We start from the raw sequence: 18,826 nt of genomic DNA, 5'->3' as shown, positions 1-18,826 counted from the left end.
TAGATAAAAATGCTTTTCTATATATGAATTGTACAACCTATTTATATTTCTGTCTCTAATTCTTGTCTTTTTAGGACAAAGTCCATGTTTATTATGTGTAACATGTAAATAGCTTTCAGAGGTATAAACAATTAACAAATATAAACAATAATATGTCAAATAATATGCTACCCAACTTTTACCTAATATTTACTATTATAAATATTCTATCATTATATCATTAAGAAATTAAAACTAGCAAATAGGAAAAGCAGATATGTGGAGGAAAGCCATGTTTTCTAAGCCTTTGAGATATGTCATAGATATTTGTTACTGAGATTTTCTTCTTCCATCAATGACGACTTTAGTTATGTTTATCATTGGGATGGATGCTGCATTCTCTTACTTTGATGTAGTTACAAATTAAGCTTTTTTTTTTTTTAATTTACTTATTTATTTATTTTTGGCTGTGTTGGGTCTTCGTTTCTGTGCGAGGGCTTTCTCTAGTTGTGGTGAGCGGGGGCCACTCTTCATCGCGGTGCGCGGGCCTCTCACTATCATGGCCTCTCTTGTTGGGAGCACAGGCTCCAGACGCGCAGGCTCAGCAGTTGTGGCTCACGGGCCCAGTTGCTCCGCGGCATGTGGGATCTTCCCAGACCAGGGCTCGAACCTGTGTCCGCTGCATTGGCAGGCAGACTCTCAACCACTGCACCACCAGGGAAGCCCAAATTAAGCATTTTTAACACTATATTAACTTTTTCAGACTCAAAGGTTATTCCTGGTTAATGGGTATTTCAAAACCTTCATTCATGTCATTAAGTTGAAAAATGTCAATTTCCTACAATAGTATGAAGGATAAACCGTGTGTATATTATATTTAGTATTATATACATGTATGTCTACAATGAAGGAGAAGCATAAGATAGAGGACAAATACAAAAAGCTCATTGAGAAGTTTTGCAATTATTTATTCCTATGTCCTGTATTCCAAATGGTCTACTTTAAAGGTAGCTTCTAACAGGGAATAAGACTGTCTGGCTTAATCTTCTTTGTTAAAATTTTTCTTAAGATAAAAAGGAAATGAAAAAATAAGTAAGATTGTTTACCATTAGTACAAACCAAAAACCTAACTGGCTCTACTTTTCTCCACTCAATTCCTAGTGGTGGGGGGTGAAGTGAAACGGCCAGAGAGGCCCTGTCTCGGTAATCCACCGCAACTGTCAGTGACAGGCTCATTTGGATGCAAGCATATGCCGAGCACTGACCATGCACTGACACTGTACTGAAGCTCTGGGGCCAAAACAGTGACGCTCAAGGACATAAAGGCAAAAACAGTCAAAAGATCATTCCATTCTTAAGTAAGCAGCACAGGTGTGCTTGGGGAGGGGTCCAATGAAGGAGTTATGGGAAACTGGAAATCTCAATGGAAACAAAACAAGTAAAAAATAGGTTTAATATTTAAAAATTGTTCGTTAAACCATGCCCAGGGCTTAGGAACATGTATACCACTGTACCAAAAGAGAAGAAAACCACTGGCCATATCACATATTTATAACTTGGAAGAAGAAAACTTTATGGTACTTTATTGCACCTTAGAATAACAAAGTCTTAAGCTGCTGATCTAAGTACAGGAAAAAGTAAGATAAGGTACAGAAAAAGAGTAAGCGAAAAAAATAAGTGAAAGAAAATACTACTTGGGAGGTTTTTCCTTAATCATTTAAAGTTCAATGACATGAAGTTAGACAACCATGACTATGATTGTCAGTTTTCCTCTTTGTATGTTAATCAAAAGTAGCCACACTTAATTAAGCACTTAGTAAAATCTTGATCCTGTGCTAGCGTTTAACTTATCCTTTCCTTTTACATATGAGAAAATTGAGTACTGTAAAAGTTAATCTATTTCCCCAAGGGTTAATTCAACTAGTAATTATCAGGTCCATGTACATATGTTTCTGATCACTCACACCAAGGAAACTTAGGTACACACTACCTGTACTGTACATGGTTCATATGTAACTTAGCCACTACAGTTCACACTAGCCAAATGACATAGAATTAAGTAATATTATATGTCTTCAGACCATGGCTTTACTACTGAAACCAGTTGTACTCATCAATAGGATTTTAATTTTAATGAGTTGATTATATTACCAGACAGGACATCAAAAAAGCAGTTCATGAAAAAAACCTATAACAATAAAAAGCTTTGAGATGTGCTGTTGGTAAAGAACAGAAAGGAATCTACTTTGGGTCCATTTGCTTTGTTTTATTTCTAACGTGGTAAGTTATGTTTAATAATAAATATTCCAGGGTTCAAGGTAGAGTCTTTGAAGCATGAATATGAAGAATACAGACCATAATGTTTATAATCCTTTCTGATACAGCAGACACACAGTGTGACCATCCACAGTGCCCACTATGTGTAGGACTGCTTTTGGCTGTGTTTATTAGAGAATGGGAAGCAGGAATTCCTAACAGCTCAAAATAATTTTCCTATTTCCTATTACCTCTGTTTAGCAGTCTGCCATTGCAAATATTATTTGACACATACAGTGTGTCAAATTAGAAGGAAAAAAAATCACACATTTTAAGACATGAACAGTATTTTATTTCCATGCCAGTAAGGAAAAGATTTTTCTTCTTCATGGAAAAAAGAAGGTCAGAAACTATGGGCACTCAGAAAAGTACACTTGTTTTTCACTGCAGAGTAGGTGTGCTTTCAATGCAAGAGAGAGAACCAACAGAGCAAGAGATCAAACAAACAAAGGGAAAAAACTAAACATACAATAAAACCAATCTGCTTATTTACTGTTTATATCATGCCCAATCCTCCTCCCCACCACAAAAGAGATACAATCACTAGCAGCAAATATGCTTCTTAAATATGTAGAAACTATAAGATGACTATACAAGAACAATGAAAAAATATACCATGCTCCTTTCGTTTTTAATATAGTGTTCTCCTATAGTATAAAATGACTGACTTAATGAAATGCATAATATAAGGTAAATTCACAAGCAAATGCATTTTAAGATGAGTCTGTAAAACATCTCTAACGGAGATTAAATTACAAAAAAAAACCAAAAGCAGTCATTTAGTGGTCAAATATTTTTGTGTTTAATTATACTGATCTTATTTGTCAACTGTTCACCATTTTGTTTTTTAATGCAAAATGGAAGCTTCAGTCACAGTCGAATATAAAGCATGAGGAATGTTGGCAGTGGGCGGGCCAGGGGAGTCAGGCAACCCTACACCTACGCCTGGCTTTGCCTCAACAGACTTGTGACCTGAGTCATAAAACTTCATTTTGTCTCCTCGGTTTCCAAATGTTAAAGATGGCTATAGCCCCAGCAGCCTGATCTCTAAGACCTCTCCTAGCTAACATTTTATAACTCAAAACAGAATGCATTTAGACTATTCAATAGACAGTTAAAAAAGATGAACGCCTGAAGCAATAAAACAGCAGATGCAAACAACAAGGTCCTACTGCATAGCACAGGGAACTATATTCAATATCTTGTAATAAACCATAATGGAAAAGAATATGAAAAAGAATATACGTGTAAAACTGAATCACTTTGCTGTACACCACATTGCAATCACTAACACAACTTTGTAAATCAACTATACTTCAGTAAACAAACAAACAAAAAAACAGCAGACGCACATCCTACTGGGACAACCCTCTGTCAATAAAATTGATGGCTCTGTATATATAATATCTATGTCAGGTCTGGCATCAGAAAATTTAACTTGTGCTCAAGCACCCTCACAACCTGCACAAGAACAACCTAAACTGACCTTTCCCAGACAAAAGAGGGCCACATCAAGATGTAGACAGCAGTCCAGAGTTACCTCTGACGTGTAAGTGATCCCTTTACTAGATCACCTGGCCAAACTACCAGAAGCTGCAGGATATATATAGTAGCCATGTGAGAGGGACGCATGATAGCTCCACTCCCTGATTCTTCCACTCCCAGGAATCAGGGAGTGTTAGAATGAAATCAGGATAGGTTTCTGCAGCCCCTGCTTATATTTCAACTGCTACAAAAGTAATTTCATTAGCAATTTTTGAAATTGTTTTTAAACTTCTGCTATAATCATTTATTCAAAAAATTAATTACTTGGTAATATTATTGATAGGCACTAAATGTCTTAAAATGGCCCATAAATATTTATACTTGTTTTAAATACTATCTGAGGATATTAAGTTGAAAAACAGAGTTCTCATTCAAAGTCCTAAAAAAGAGAGCTCTAGAACGGGAGGAGAGGGACGCAGCTCAGAAGGACAAATAGACCCTATCTCCAGGGCCTCCACAAAGAGAACAAAAAAAGTTCATTAAAGTTCATAGGGAACACTCCAGAACAGAGTCTTAGGAATAAGATCACCCTCCATAACTGCTTTAGAGCCCAGAAACTAGATCATGAATAAATTGTTTAAATCTTATTTGCTCCTCAAAACTTTCTTTTCTCTATGACACAGGCAAAGGGAAAAAAACAAAAACGTAACCAAAACGCTGGCTTTAATTATCAACATTTAAGTTTTCTCCACAACTCCTTCCTTTTAAAATAGTTCAGTAATGCTAGCCATAATACTAAGTAAAAACACAACCAGTAAAAAGCTGACAAAGGTAAATGTTTAAATGTTTACGACTACACTGGTGCTTAAGGCATTTACAGAATGCCAGTTATATTTTTGGTCCAAGTGCCCAGTAGGCCAGAATATGTGCATGTGCTTCACGCTACCCAGAGAAGGAAAGTGTGGGCGTGAGCTGCTCTGCCCTGAAGCGCTAGTAACAAAGAACACACGGTTGCAGAGAGAAAAGCTGGTGTAATAGGAACATAAGCAGCTTAGTAGAAAATATATCTGCTCCCAAGTGCTCATGAGTAAAAAAAGAAAAAAAATAAGTACAAGTTCTTTAAAAAACACAAGAAAACAAACACACCCCTTACTAATGAGTCCATGAAGACAACCACAAATACACATCCTCCAGCAACATTAGGGAAGCCTAGCTCTGCTTCAGATGACTTGCTCTTGAGAAACAGAAAGTGGTTCAGAACCATCAGTCAGAACCATGGCGACTTTCCCAAATTCTCCTCTGGGTAGTGAACCTGTTCAGCAATCTGCCATTGCAAACTGTAAATAAGTAGATTTCAACCCTTTTTAACCTATATTCCCTCATGTTATCTGCTGTGCATCATTTGCTAAGATGCTGTAGCTTTTACTTGTGGTTGACTGTATTACAACTCTTGTAGTTATTTTGACTGTCTCCTTCAAATATTCTCCCTCACGATCCCCTTTTCTGATCTGACCTCATAGGGGGACCATCCCCAAACATCTCCCCCTTGAGATTCGTTGCCTCCTGACAAAGAACTACAGACAAGGCTGCATTTCCTCAGGAGATCCAATGCAGTGTGTCATCTTCAGATGGGCATGCACTGCTTAAAAAAAGGAGAAGGTCTCTGCACATGATGAGCTATGTTGCTGCTGTTGTAAATCAATGCTGTACCACAGCCAACAAGAGAAAGAACTTGTTAGTAATATATTCTAACTCATGTTCACAAAACGCTGCAAATGACTATGTGTGCAGATATATGATTTGGGATGGTAGTACCTTATTTGAGAACTACACTGCATGAAGATCATGTATTTGCACTGACAGTGTCAAACTGATAAAAGAAAAAGTTACATCAATAGTTAATTTTCATCTCTATATAAGGTTATGGCATGTATCTGTGGGACACTCGAAGAGCCATATGGGAAGCAATATAACGAAAAGTTAAAAACATGGGCTTTGGGGCCAAGCTCCCTAGGTTTAAATATCAGTGTCACCGTCTACTGTTATGAGACCTTAATCAAGTTACTTCTTTCTCTGTTTCCTCACCTGTAAAACGGGAATAATCATAATACCTATATCATAGGGTTGTTATGAGGATTAAATAAGCTATATTTATAAAGCACTTAAACAGAGGTATTTAAGTGTTTATTAAATTAAGGGCTGCACAGGTGTTCAGCAGCCATGCAAAGACCTAAAAGCAGTAACACTCTTTGTACTGATAGCAAAAGGTTAAAATGGGCTGGTGAGGACACACAGAAGATAAAATGACACATCACTAAATTGGGTATCAGATTTGAAAAGTGTTGCCAAACATTAAATACAGACATTAAAATTCTGGACTCTAAGCATATTTAATCTTTTCAAGCTTGGTACTAAAATATGCTTAAATGTGCTTTCACATTTCTGTGTAGGTCTGGAGCCCTCAGTTACAAGTCTAGCCTCTGTGTGACCTTGGAAAACCTTCTAACTCTCTCTGTCCCTCGATCTTTTGAAAAGCGATCAGACTACATGTTTGATCTCTAAGGCCCAGCTCTGATAGTCCCAGGAAGGTGGCCACCTGGTCCTTAAGAAACGTACGAAATAAATGAGAGGAAAAGTAAAAGACGTTTTAATAGAATTTTAAACAAAAAGATGGCTGAGTTGGACAAAATCCAACCCTCATCCTTTCCCTTCGCTGCAGGGCAAAGATAAAAATGGAAAGCAAAGTCATTAGACTTCCGTCATAACTGCACTCGAATGAAGAAGCAGGGGCGGGAGGAGCCTCCACATTCCGGCACCACTGGGAGGCAGTAACCTTCGGTCTCGGGCTCCGACTCTGTGTATGTGACGGTGCAGCAAAGCACACTCCCCGAGAGGTCTCTCAGAAAGACTCGCTTCTGTGCCATTCAAAGCAGGGCCGCCCCAGAAACAAAGAACCACGTTATTATATGATTCCATTTGTATGAAACGTCCAGAACAGGCAAATCCATAGAGACAGGAAGTAGATTGGTGGTTTCTGAGGACTGGGGTGTAGAAGAAACGGAGAATGACTGCTAATGGGTACAGGGTTTCCTTTGGGGTGATGAACATGTTTTGGAATTAGAAAGCGGTGATGGAGACTCCAGGAGGGCACACACCAAGGAGGACCCCCCAGAATTTCTGCTGCCAGTGTCCTTGTCCCCGTGGTGAGCCACAGCCGCCCCCCACCTCTGCAGGAGCCCTTCCAACACTAGCAGATGGAGAACTTAATGTTCTAGATGATATTTTGACTGAAGTACCAGAACAGGATAATGAACTCTATAATCCAGAGAGTGAACAAGATAAAAAAATGAGAAAAAGGGTTCAAAAAGAAAAAGTGACCAAATGGAATCTACTGACACAAAGCGACAAAAGCCTTCTGTTCATTCAAGACGATTGATTTCTAAGCCACTGAGCTCATCCATTAACAATAACAAAAGAATGGTTAGTACAAAAGGAAAGTCAGTCACAGAGCATAAAAATGAGGAATATCAAAGATCTGAAACAAACAAACGTCTAGAAGCTGATCGGAAAATTCGTTTGTCAAGCAGTGCCTCCAGAGAACCTTGTAAGAGTCAACCTGAAAAAACATGTCTGCGGAAAAGGGATCCTGAAAGGAGGGTCAAATCCCTTACGCCAGATGGTTCTGAGAGAATTGGGCTTGAAGTGGACAGACGTGCAAGCAGACACAGCCAGTCTTCTAAGGAGGAAGGGAACTCTGAAGAAGGTGGCTCTGACCATGAGACTGGCACCAGTGGTTCTTCCGACGAGCAAGGCAACAACACTGAGAATGAGGAGGAAGGGGTGGAAGATGTGGAGGAAGATGAAGCAGTAGAAGATGCAGAGGAAGATGAAGAGGTGGATGACGAGGGAGAGGAGGAGGAGGAAGAAGAAGAATATGAACAGGATGAGAGAGACCAGGAGGAAGAGGGAAATGATTATGACACCCGAAGTGAGGCTAGTGACTCTGATTCTGAATCCATTTCCTTCACAGACGGGTCTGTCAGATCTGGTTCAGGAACAGATGGATCAGGTACTAATTTTTATATGTAAAGGTTTGTGTGTGTTTTTTTTTAATTGACCTCACTGGTTTTTTTCTTGAATATGTTTAAATTGAATTATAAAATTTTTGAGGCAATGGGGGGGATGTTAGTAAGACTGTCCTGTGATTTTTTTTTTATATAGTGTACTTTTGAGTATTATAAATGCACTCGAATAAGATTTACATATCTTAGTAAAGGCATTTCCCAGCTACAAATTGACTGTATTATAAATGTACACTAGTCTGATTGTTTCTCTATAAGGAAGTGTATTTGAGGTTTTAATGTTGTAAATTCTTAGATTTCCATACTAGTCAACAGCAGCTTATTTAAACACTGATGTACTTGAAGTATATTCATATGGAACCCGTCTGCTAGGTATAACAATATTTTCATGTTAAATGCCTCTAGATTTCATTCATGTGGCAACAGAAATCAAAATAACTTTCTTTTTCTCTTGGGAGCTCAAACTTTCTTTCATTTCTGTACCTGTGCGTTGACTGACTGGGGCAGGGTCACCAGAGGGCTGGGTATAAAGGTACAAGATGGAAAATAAGAGTATAAAATTATTGTGGAGAGACTGGGTAAGAGGCATCTTGGGCCATTCCTTCAATATTACATGCCCTGCCACTTTATCTCTATCTGACCCATGAGACTTGACTACGGGAATGGTAGATAGTTGCAGTCATTAGGCTGAGGGAGCCCTCTTTTGGGGGGAAATTCAGAGGGTAGAGCAAGGAGAGGTCAGGGTACTTAGAAACCGCTGGTCACTCTGTGATGATTATACTCTCATGGCTGTCTTATATAAAGATGCAGCCAGATCTCCTACACAGGCCAAACGTACTGAATATTGGGATACAAGAAAAATTCTATTCTTTTGATATATTTGATAGTTGCAATGGCTTTATTATAGAATTTTATCACTTTAATGTAGTACATTGTTAGTAAATCATATTCTTGATATAGTGTAAATGATAAGAGCAAATGACCAGGTATTTTCTAATTGGCACCTGAAGTGCTTCTAGCCTTTTGCTCACTAGAGTTCTAGGTTTAGGAGTTTAGACAGGTTTTGAAGGAGGTTAAAGAGTTAAACTGAACAGATGGGTAGTTGGCTTTAATATAAAAAGAAAAACTTGTGGAATCTTTAATTCTACTATTCCATCATACTTTTTGAAAACTGATGGGATATACATTTTATAATTTATGATAATGGATAGAGAACAAAAATTGCATTGGCAATATGAATGAATGTTCAATTATTGTGGAGAATGTGTGGAACCTGTAAAAGTAGGGAACATTTTATTATAGGAATCTTCTTTTTGGTGTCCATGTTAGGAACGATATTTCTTAGACTTGAATGTTTATCCTGTTTAAGTCAAACAAGGGAGACATATAAATATGTAGGGCCCGAAATAATGTGTATTTTTATTTTATTTTATTATCTTTTTTTAATAAATTAATTTATTTTTGGCTGCTTTTGGTCTTTGTTGCTGCGTGCAGGCTTCCTCTAGTTGTGGTGAACGGGGGCTACTCTTCATTGCAGTGCGCAGACTTCTCATTGCGGTGGCTTCTCTTGTTGCGGAGCACGGGCTCTAGGTGCGTGGGCTTCAGTAGTTGTGGCGCACAGGCTTAGTTGCTCCACGGCATGTGGAATCTTCCCGGACCAGAGCTCGAACCCGTGTTCCCTGAACTGGCAGGCAGATTCTTAACCACTGCGCCACCAGGGAAGCCCCATGTGTATTTTTAATAAGTTCCTTAGATGCTGATACTTAGCAAGATACCTATTCATACTTTGTTTTTTGTGGATTAGACATTTCAGATTGAATGGTAGCCAATAGTTTTATAAAACCTGGATATTAAAACTGTTAAGAGACTTACTGTTACAAAAGAGATACTTGCCTGGAACTCTTACTTTCCATATTAAAGGAAATTTGTGGCTTTTCTTTGGAAGAGCTCTTACGTGGAACATATTTTAAAGACTGTATTTAGTATGCAGGACATTATTATTTTTATTTTGGAGTAGTTTCTCTTCATAATAATGTATGAGAGAAAAATGGGGTGGATCTGGAACTCCACCAGAGGTAAAAAAATTTTTTAAGATTTTTAAACACAAGGGATTACAGTTTAGTTTTTGTGTCATGAATTTTCTATATTCCAGTTTATTTTACCTTATTTTTCTCAAAATTTCAGTAATTTTCTTACAAAAGTGACACACTTGGTGGCTGTTAAGGGTTTATTTGTTAGACGATTTTCATTGTTTTTTTGACCTGAGAATAATAGTCGAGAGAGGGGATCATAAACTTAAGAGCAGTGAAAGTTATTTATACAAAAAAGATTAAAAATCCTTGGAGATTTTTTAATGGTAATGGTAATGCTACATTTAACATTACATAAAAATTGTTGGGTGAGATCTTACTTCTGCTTCTGTTATATTTCCTGCATCATCTTTTTTTTAAAAAAATTAATTTATTTATTTAAAAAAAAAGAAAGAAAGCAGTGATGGTTGCAAAACTTTATACTAACCGCTGAATTGTACACTTTAAAGAGGTTGCATGGAAATTATATCTCAGCAAAAAATGGGGGGAGGGGCAGGTCTGCTGTAATAATGGTTCCTATTATTATCCAGTAGTCTGCCTTCTCTTTTCAGAAATAGAAGGAAGTAGGGAGATTAAAGTCATTCTGTCAACAGCTCTTGATAATGATAAGTCTGGAATTATATTTCAAATTGCCTATAAAGAGTGGCCAAAAAGTCTGGAAACTTAGAGGTAGAGGATTAATGGCCCTGCTCTCAAAGAGAAATTACATATGCCGAAAATAAGAGTAACCAGTAGGAAGGGGCTACCTGATAAGGCACTGGTTGCCCCACCCCGAAGGCTAGCCAGGCCTCCAGCTGTCCAGTGCTCCAACATGACAAGGCGTGGTGTGAAGCCAGGTGCACCTGGGCCCCACCCAAAGATTTCCCCGGGTAGTGAGTCACGAGAAAAGCTACGAAGCCAAATGGGCTTTTCCTTATTTTACTTCTGCACCCTGCAGCCTCTAAGCCTATCACTGACCGTTAAGCACAATCTGTGGGCCACTCTATGGTGGCCCAAAGAAAGGAAGCAGCAGGAGCAAAAGCTGAAAGGTGAGAAAGGAAGGGATTAGCAATAGTTTGGCAGGATCACCAATTCCTTCCAGGAATCACAGCAGACAGAATGACCTTAAAATGTACATTGTAACATGTCACCTCCTACTTAGAACCCATCCAAGGCAATCAGAAAACATGCCAACTCCCCACAGCTACCTGGAATAAAATGCACACTTGGTGTGCCAGCCACCAGCTGTGCCTGATGGCACCTGCACCTCTCTGGTCCTCTTTCGCCCCTCTTCCCTCTCAGAGCTTCCAACGCACCAGGTCCTCCAACAGCCCAAGCGCCTGGCTGCCCAGGGCCTGGCACACGCTGCTCCCTCCGCCTGACTCTGCTCTCAGCGGGCAGCTTCTCATCCCTCAAGTCTTAACTCAAATAGCAGCTCAGATAAATACCTACAGGGGGCCCCTCCTGTTAATCTCTACCACAGCTCCCTGCGGGTGCTCTGTGGAGGGCTCACCACGCTGTCACTACTTTTCTATTTATTGCAGTTTACCCCGTAGACTAGTCATGCAAAGATGGGGAGTATGTGCAACTTAGTCCCTGGTGTATCTGAGGTGCTGCCACAGTGTCTGGCGCACGGTTGGCATTTGATGTTTGCTAAATAGATGAACCTGTATTCTTAAAAATAACTCTGGCTGGGGAGAATTCCAAGAGACAAGGAGAACAATTAAAGTGGTCACAGATCACACCTTAAGTAACACTGATTGTGGTGCTACTAACAGTACCACTTACAAGGACTTTCTTTCTGACAATTATACAATTACATCGGTTAAGCAATGAACAGACTTGATTTGACTAATATAACAGTGATTGCCTGAATGTTTACTAACTGGGGGTCTGTGTGCTTTTACTGTGCACACAATCCCATGTGTCCTTGAACCTCCTTCACAAAGCAGAGGCCAGGTGGGCCTCTGGACTATTCCCAGGGTTAGCAGGCTGCTCTTCTGCCCCTTTCACCCCCTCTTCAAGTGTAACAAGCACAGGTTATGCTGCTGCTCTACAGCAGGGCTTCTCAGCGTGGGCTGCACATGAGACTCCTTTAAAAATTCCAAAACCCAGGCTGCACCCCAGACCAATTACATCAGAATCTTTGGGGATAGGGCCCAGGCATCAGTACTTTTTAAGGCTCCTCAGATAATTCTAATGGGCAGCCAAGGCTGAGAAGCACTGTTTTAGTGAAAAATCCAAGTACCCACAGAGACCAACCTTCACTTAATTCCCTTATGATAATAGGATCTTGTATTCATTGTAAAGGTAAAAGAGCTGGGTGTACCAAAAGGAAGCATCCTATGAATAAATATTAATCTAGAGATACTCATAAATTATTTCCTGAATGTTTATTTAAATCATTAAATCCCCTTTTTTAGATTTTTAATACTCTTCCAACTCCTATTAAAGTGTACTACAAATGTCACTTTGCCTCAGAATACTCAGATAGAAAAGTGTGTCTACTTGGTGAATAAAAAAATTCTAAAATATATAAAACCCACTTACCTGAACTACTCAGGTACATGACCATCTCTACCATTTCCTAAAATTCCTAGCAATAGACATGAACACTTAGCTTCTTGTAAATAAAGAGAGCCAATAATATTAAATTGACTATGTAGAAAATGAATGAAAGAATGAGTTCAAACAAATGATAAAAAACTGAAACTGACTTGCTTGAAATTACTTTAAAATACGACTTTAAAAATGGCTCCTGCTAGAAAGAGAGTCACATGTAGAGAACAAACTTAAGGTTACCAAGGGGGGAAGGGCGGGGTGGGATGGACTGGGAGACTGGGATTGACATACAGACACTACTATGTGTAAAATAGATAACTAATGAGAACCTACTGAATAGCACAGGGAACTCTACTCAATGCTCTGTGGTGACCTAATGGGAAGGAAATCTAAGAAGAGTGGGTATATGTATACATATAACTGATTCACTTTGCTGCACAGCAGAAACTAACACAACATTGTAAAGCAACTATACTCTAATAAAAATTAATTAAAAAACAGACAAACAAAGCGGCTCCTGCTAGAATTAATCCACTAGGTCAAAGAAAAGCATGTCCAAGCCCTGTCTGCCTTCAGTCACATCCACTTCCTCATACACAGATCTACACATCCCACCCAGAAACAGATTTTTACTTTTCTAAAGCTCGTATCAATCATCTAATCACACCAACAGACAAGGTTATGTTTCTCACAAGATTACTCACCAAATAGCACTGATGTGGAAAAAATGTTTTTTATGCTCTTCAGTATTTTTAAAGATCCACCGTCTTCCCTAGTTCAAAACAATTTAAGCAGCTAGGCAGTTACTAAATGTGATCAATAACATCTAAAGCACAAACTTGAAAAATGCTTCAAAATCTTTCTTACTAAAAGAACTCTTACAAGTAGAATACACAAACAGAAGAAAAGTAAAGGAATGTTCTACCTGGTTATTTTGTCCATTATCACAGACACAGTGATGTGCAAGCCATTTTGAACCAGTGTTGCCTACAGACTTTCTATCTACACCATCTATTATTTTATGGAGAACTGCTATTCTTATAACTTTTTCATTGATCTGAAAGTCAAACCAGTTTTTCTGGTCTGTCTTCAGAATCGTGTGGTATACACAAACAGTGTGGATGGTACTTTAGCAGATAATGCTGGAGAAGATCTCCAAATTCAAAAGCAAGTAGTGTCCTATATGCAGCTAGATTTTCTGGAGCCACTAAGTGTCTGTACCAGACTAATTCAGTAATTACTACTTACGTAATTTCGATTTAATTTTTCAAGTCAGAACTTTTTCTAAAACACATTTCCCCTTTCTAGTCATATATTAAATTCTAGCCTGGCCTATGATAGACACAGTTGTAATAATGTGTTATTGGTGTCTTAGCCTTCCAGCTGAAATTTTTTCTTCCTTTTTTTTTATCCCTATGGTTGAGGAAAGTTGTACAGACCAATTCAAGAGAAGTAAAACCCACCAGCTTTCTTGGAAAGAGCTGTAGAATAAAACAAAATTTATTTGTGGGGAAGCATAATTCCTATTGAATGAATGGAAAAATGAAATTGTAGAATATTTTCAAATTAAACACACTGTAAAAACAGCCTCAGCCAGCAGAAAAGTCAGATCGTAATCTGATAAGATTCACTTATAATTTAGATTAATTATATAAATGGGTCATTTATATAACCAAGGAGATATATTAGGGATGCATTTTATAAGGCTTGTTTTTGTTTTTATACTAGGGTGTTTCCCGTTTGCCTGTAATAAGTGGCCAGCCTTTTTAATATAAAGAAGACAAAATTCTCCCCAGTGTCTGAATTAACATTAACTCTGAATTAAAGAAGCTCTAATTGATGGGGTTTTACTGTGTACATAAATATAAGGTGAAATACACACTGAAATAATTATTAGGGAGAAAGAATCGGCTCTCTGTACCCGTTGAGATCGTCCCACCGGTAAAGGTCGACTTTGCTCTGCCTTTCATTTGTGCAGCTGTTAGAAGGCACACGCTCCGCCAGTTTAAGCTGATGAAATATACATTTCGGCTAGTCATCAGGAGATCAGGTGTCAAGGTAAGGATCTAAAATGTGTAACCTTAAGCAGTCAGTTACTACTCTTTGGTCCTCTGACCACTCTCCCAGGGAAATGGGGATGGTACAGTAACTAGCACAGCTCTGGTTGGGGGAAGGGGAGTGAAGGGGAGGAAGGGACGGTTGCAGGGGGAGCCACTTACGAGACGTAGGCTGGGTAACCAAATCCTATCAGGTTGCAGAGGAGAGAGGCTCCATAACCGAACACCAGGTACAAAGCCACCAGCCCGATGACACCTGCAGACACGAGGAGAGAAGTGGGTCGGGTGGCACACAGGCGCTCCAGCCGGGCAGCCCCCGCCAACACCGCAAAGCTTGGCCCGTTCTAAGCGTTGGAGAAAAAGAAACCGCACCGAGGCTGGGCCCGCGCCTTCTCGGGGCTTTGCCTTTGGTCTGGGGATACCCGGCAGGCCGCACCTTTGTGCCCTTCCTTCCCCAGTCCCTCCCGCAAGGGGCCCCACGCCACGCTGCGCACCAGCTGCAGGAGCCCCGCTTCCTTCCCGGAGGGTCTGGGGAGGCCGGGATTCCGGCGCCTGCCCGGGGCCCCTCCCGTCCCGCGCCCAACTCCGCGGAGGGTCTGGCTACGACCCGGTACTCCACCACGGGGACCGCGCTCCCTCCCGCAGGGGCCCCGCCGGTCGGCGCCAGCTCTGCTCTCGGCCACTGGCACGCAGCACTGGGCCGCAGGGCAGACACGTCAGCGCCGGCCGGTCCCCGACCCCACGTCCCGGGTGCCTCGTCACCGGGCCGCCCCGGGCGCGGTCTCTGGTCCCTGGCCTGTGCAGGCGGCCAGTTCTGCCCCCGACGACGCCACTGACCCCCGTCTGTCACCGAGCCCGTGGTCCCAGCTGCGATGCGACAGCTGCTCCCGGGCCGGGCAAGCGGCGGGATCCCGCGGGCCGCAGCCCCACACTCACCGAGGACGATGTAGCGCCGGTTCACGCCGGTCTTGGCCTCGAGCTTGGCCAAGAGGTCAGTCATGCAGTTCTTCTGGTGAAGGAACCGGTCGAACCTCTGCCTCATGGCTGCAGACATGGCGGGGACCGTCGCGCCGCCGCCTGGGGCTACTCCTGGTGCAGGGTGGCCGCAGAGCGAGGTGACTAGGGCGGCGGCGGCGGCGGCGGGCGGGGCGGGAGGCGGGCGATTCCCGAGTCCCTCCGCTCGCGCCCCGCAGCCCCCCTCCTCGCCCCGCCCAGCCGCGCCGCCCCCTCTCCCTCCCGCGGTCCGCAGCGAGCGCCACACCAGGGGCGGCGGCCCGAGCAGCCGCTGCTCCCTGCGGGGCGGCCGCCCTCCGCCTCTGTTAACTGGGTAAAAAGAGGGTGGTGAGTCTTGTGAGGTCCCTTCGGAAATCGTACTCGAAAGGACGTGGAAAGGAGGGGGCAGGCGGCCTTGTTGCTCCCACCTAAAAAGTAGCGGGACTGGTTTGATGTACCTACCCTGCTCTGCTAAACATGCTGAGACGTTTTAAGTCTAGAAATTGAAATGCTCGACCATCCTGAAAGAACTCTTTGGTTGCAGACCTACTTTTCCCTTCGTTGTCAGTACTCGGCATAGTTCTCACTTACAGCTAGTAGTCTTTTTGAAAAGACCCTTGAAGAAACTTAACACACCCTCCTCTGGGGACACCATTTCCAAGAAATGTCCTGCCCTACACTGCTTAAACCATTTCATGGTGGGCTTGGCATTTGCTTGATCTCTGATACCCTGGAAACTTTTCCAGACGCCAGCCGCGAAGACAGTAGTGTGCGCTTGCCTACAAGCAAAATTACCCTGCAGAAGGTAATTCCAAATCTTTGGGCAGGACTTCACTTTGCTTCCTTCAGAATGTCGTGCTCAGGCTCTTCCTCCACCTAAACTTAGGCTCTTGTTATCGCTCGCCCGTATTATTTCAGGAAACTCCCTTTGAAAGTATTCTTTCTTAGTCCTGTGATCTGCACCCTGCTGCAGAGTTTTCCTCGTTGCTTAAGCTTGAAAGGCTCTCCGTTCCCTACAGACCAGAGCTCCCATTCCTTAGTATAGCATTCACTGGCCCTGCGCACAGACTTGCCCCCAACATTCTCTCTTTGTCCTATGCAACCCCTCTGCTCTTTCAAATTGACTTTACAGTACTGCCTTACACTTCAGTGAAAAGCTACCTTGCCCACTCTTAGGCTTTTCCTTTTGTGCTAATTCTCCTTCCTCTTTTCTTCCCCAGATCTTAGCTCAATTCTCTCAGTAGTCCCATGACCATCCAGGCAAATCAGTGACCAAATTAAATCAAAAAGAAAAAAAGTAAATAAACCAATAATAGGATTACTGTGATAGCCTCCCCGCTGAGGTGTCCATTTCTGTCTTTGTACCTACAGGCAATTCTCAGTGTGGCAGCCAATTGGAATATTTTTAAAATGTGAGTCAGGTTGTGTTGTCTTTTTGCTCTTAACCCTCCAGTAGCTTCCCATCTGCTGAAAGAGTGGCCTCAAGGTCATAGATGATATGTGTGGTTCATCCTTCTCCCTTCTAATTTCATCTCCTATTGCCTGCTTCCTTGCTGTGCCTCAAACAAGCTGAGCCCACTCCTGCCCCTGGGCTTTTACTTTTCTTCTGTCTCAGTGGCTCTCAAACAGCAGTGATGTTGTCCCCCACAGGACATGTGGCAATGTCTGGAGACATCTTTGGTTGTCAGACGAGTGGTGACAACTGGGGTAGCAGATGTTACTCACCACTGCTAGCATCTAGTAGGGATGCTAAACATCCTGCAATGCACAGGTCAGTCCCCCCCCTCCCCCCCCCCCCCCCCCCCCGCAAAGAAGAATAATCCAGCCCCAACTGCCAGTAGTGCTGAAGTGGGGAAACCCTTCTCTATCTAAAAGCTCCAGATAAGCACTTAACTGTCTCCTCCCATTCGTCAGGTCCTTGATCAAATGACAAATTTGTGAGGCCCTCTCTGATCCAGAATCGCAACCCCCAACGCTCTCTAGCCACTGTCTTGCTTTATTTTGCTCTATAACACTTATTACTCTCTGATAGTCTATGTGTTCTACTATTTGTATTTTGTTTCTTTCCCCGCTAAATTATGAGATCCACAAAGGTGGGTATTTTTGTATGTTTTGTTTATGTCTGTGTCTCAAACACCTAGAACAGTGCCTGGTACTTAATAGGTGTTCAGTAACTATTTGATGAATGAACGAATATCTAACATGCATTGTACTACTCAGCAGTCTATGTGTTACATGTACTAATTCACTTAATCCTCACAACAGCATGGCGTAGATACTATCTATTTTATCCTCATTTAAGGGAGGGAAATGAGATATGCCAGGGTCTCAAAATTGATAAATGTCAGAGCTAGAATTCAGACAGGACTCTTACCCCTCAATATACTGCTGATACGGGTTAAATTGTGTCCCCTGCAAAATGGATAAGTTGGAGTTAAAACCCCTACATTGTTTGGAGGTAGGGTCTTTATAGAGGTAATCAAGTTAAAATGAGGTTATTAGGGTAGACTCTAATCCAATATGACTGGGTCCTTATAAAATGGGGAAATTTGGATGCAGAGACAGACACACATAGAGGGAAGATGATCTGACGACACATAGGGAGAAGCCAGCCATCTACAAGCCAAGGAGAGAGGCCTTCCCTCACAGCCCTCAAATAAAACCAACCCTGCTGACACCTTGATCTTGGACATCTGGCTTCCAGAACTGTGAGACAATACATTTCTTTTATTTAAGGCAGTTTGTGGTACTTTGTTGCGGCAGCCGTAGCTAGTACAACTGGCTACGAGGATAACTGAATTTTGAACTTTTTAACCAGTTGTGTGTTTGTATAATTTCCTACTAAGTGAATACAGTAATTATTCATTTGCCTGGACGTCAGTGTCATGTTTTTGAGAACTTCAAGTGATTCACAGTTTGATAGTCTTATCTTTTTTAAGCCAAGGAGCAACATCTTTCAAGTTAGGTATTCAAATCAGCCTAGATTTTTATGACTACATTTCATATAGTGTCAACACACTATGCATGAAGTATTTGGAAACATACTATTCATTTGGAATTCTTTTGTATAAATATTGCTCCCTTCCCAGTTTTCTGTGAAGTTAGATTCCAATTTTTTTTCTTTCCTCCGTCATTCTAACACTGGCAAGATGAGGCAGCAAGGTAAGGCATAGCGTGTGTGTGGAGCACAGCCTCTGGATCCAGCCTGTACAGATGAAATCCCAGCTCCACCATTTAGCTGTGTGACTTTGGACAAGTTACATAAGCTTTCTGTTCCTCTGTT

At 41.5% G+C, this 18,826-nt stretch overlaps 1 protein-coding gene across 1 annotated transcript in view; it reads right to left on the bottom strand.

Moving 5' to 3' along the window:
• Positions 1-15,713, bottom strand: part of REEP5 (receptor accessory protein 5) — a 43,286-nt gene extending 27,573 nt beyond the window's left edge. The window contains exons 1-2 of the mRNA XM_036846487.1: positions 15,487-15,713; positions 14,713-14,806 (exon numbers count right to left, since the gene is read on the bottom strand). Of these exons, the coding sequence (XP_036702382.1) occupies positions 14,713-14,806; positions 15,487-15,604 (212 nt within the window). The 5' untranslated portion in view covers positions 15,605-15,713. The remainder of the gene's footprint in view (positions 1-14,712; positions 14,807-15,486) is intronic.
• Between the last annotated feature and the right edge of the window lie 3,113 nt (positions 15,714-18,826).

The sequence above is a fragment of the Balaenoptera musculus genome, chromosome 3, assembly GCF_009873245.2.
Source record: "Balaenoptera musculus isolate JJ_BM4_2016_0621 chromosome 3, mBalMus1.pri.v3, whole genome shotgun sequence".
NCBI classification, from domain to species: domain Eukaryota; kingdom Metazoa; phylum Chordata; class Mammalia; order Artiodactyla; family Balaenopteridae; genus Balaenoptera; species Balaenoptera musculus.
This window is presented reverse-complemented; position numbering and strand designations above follow the sequence as displayed.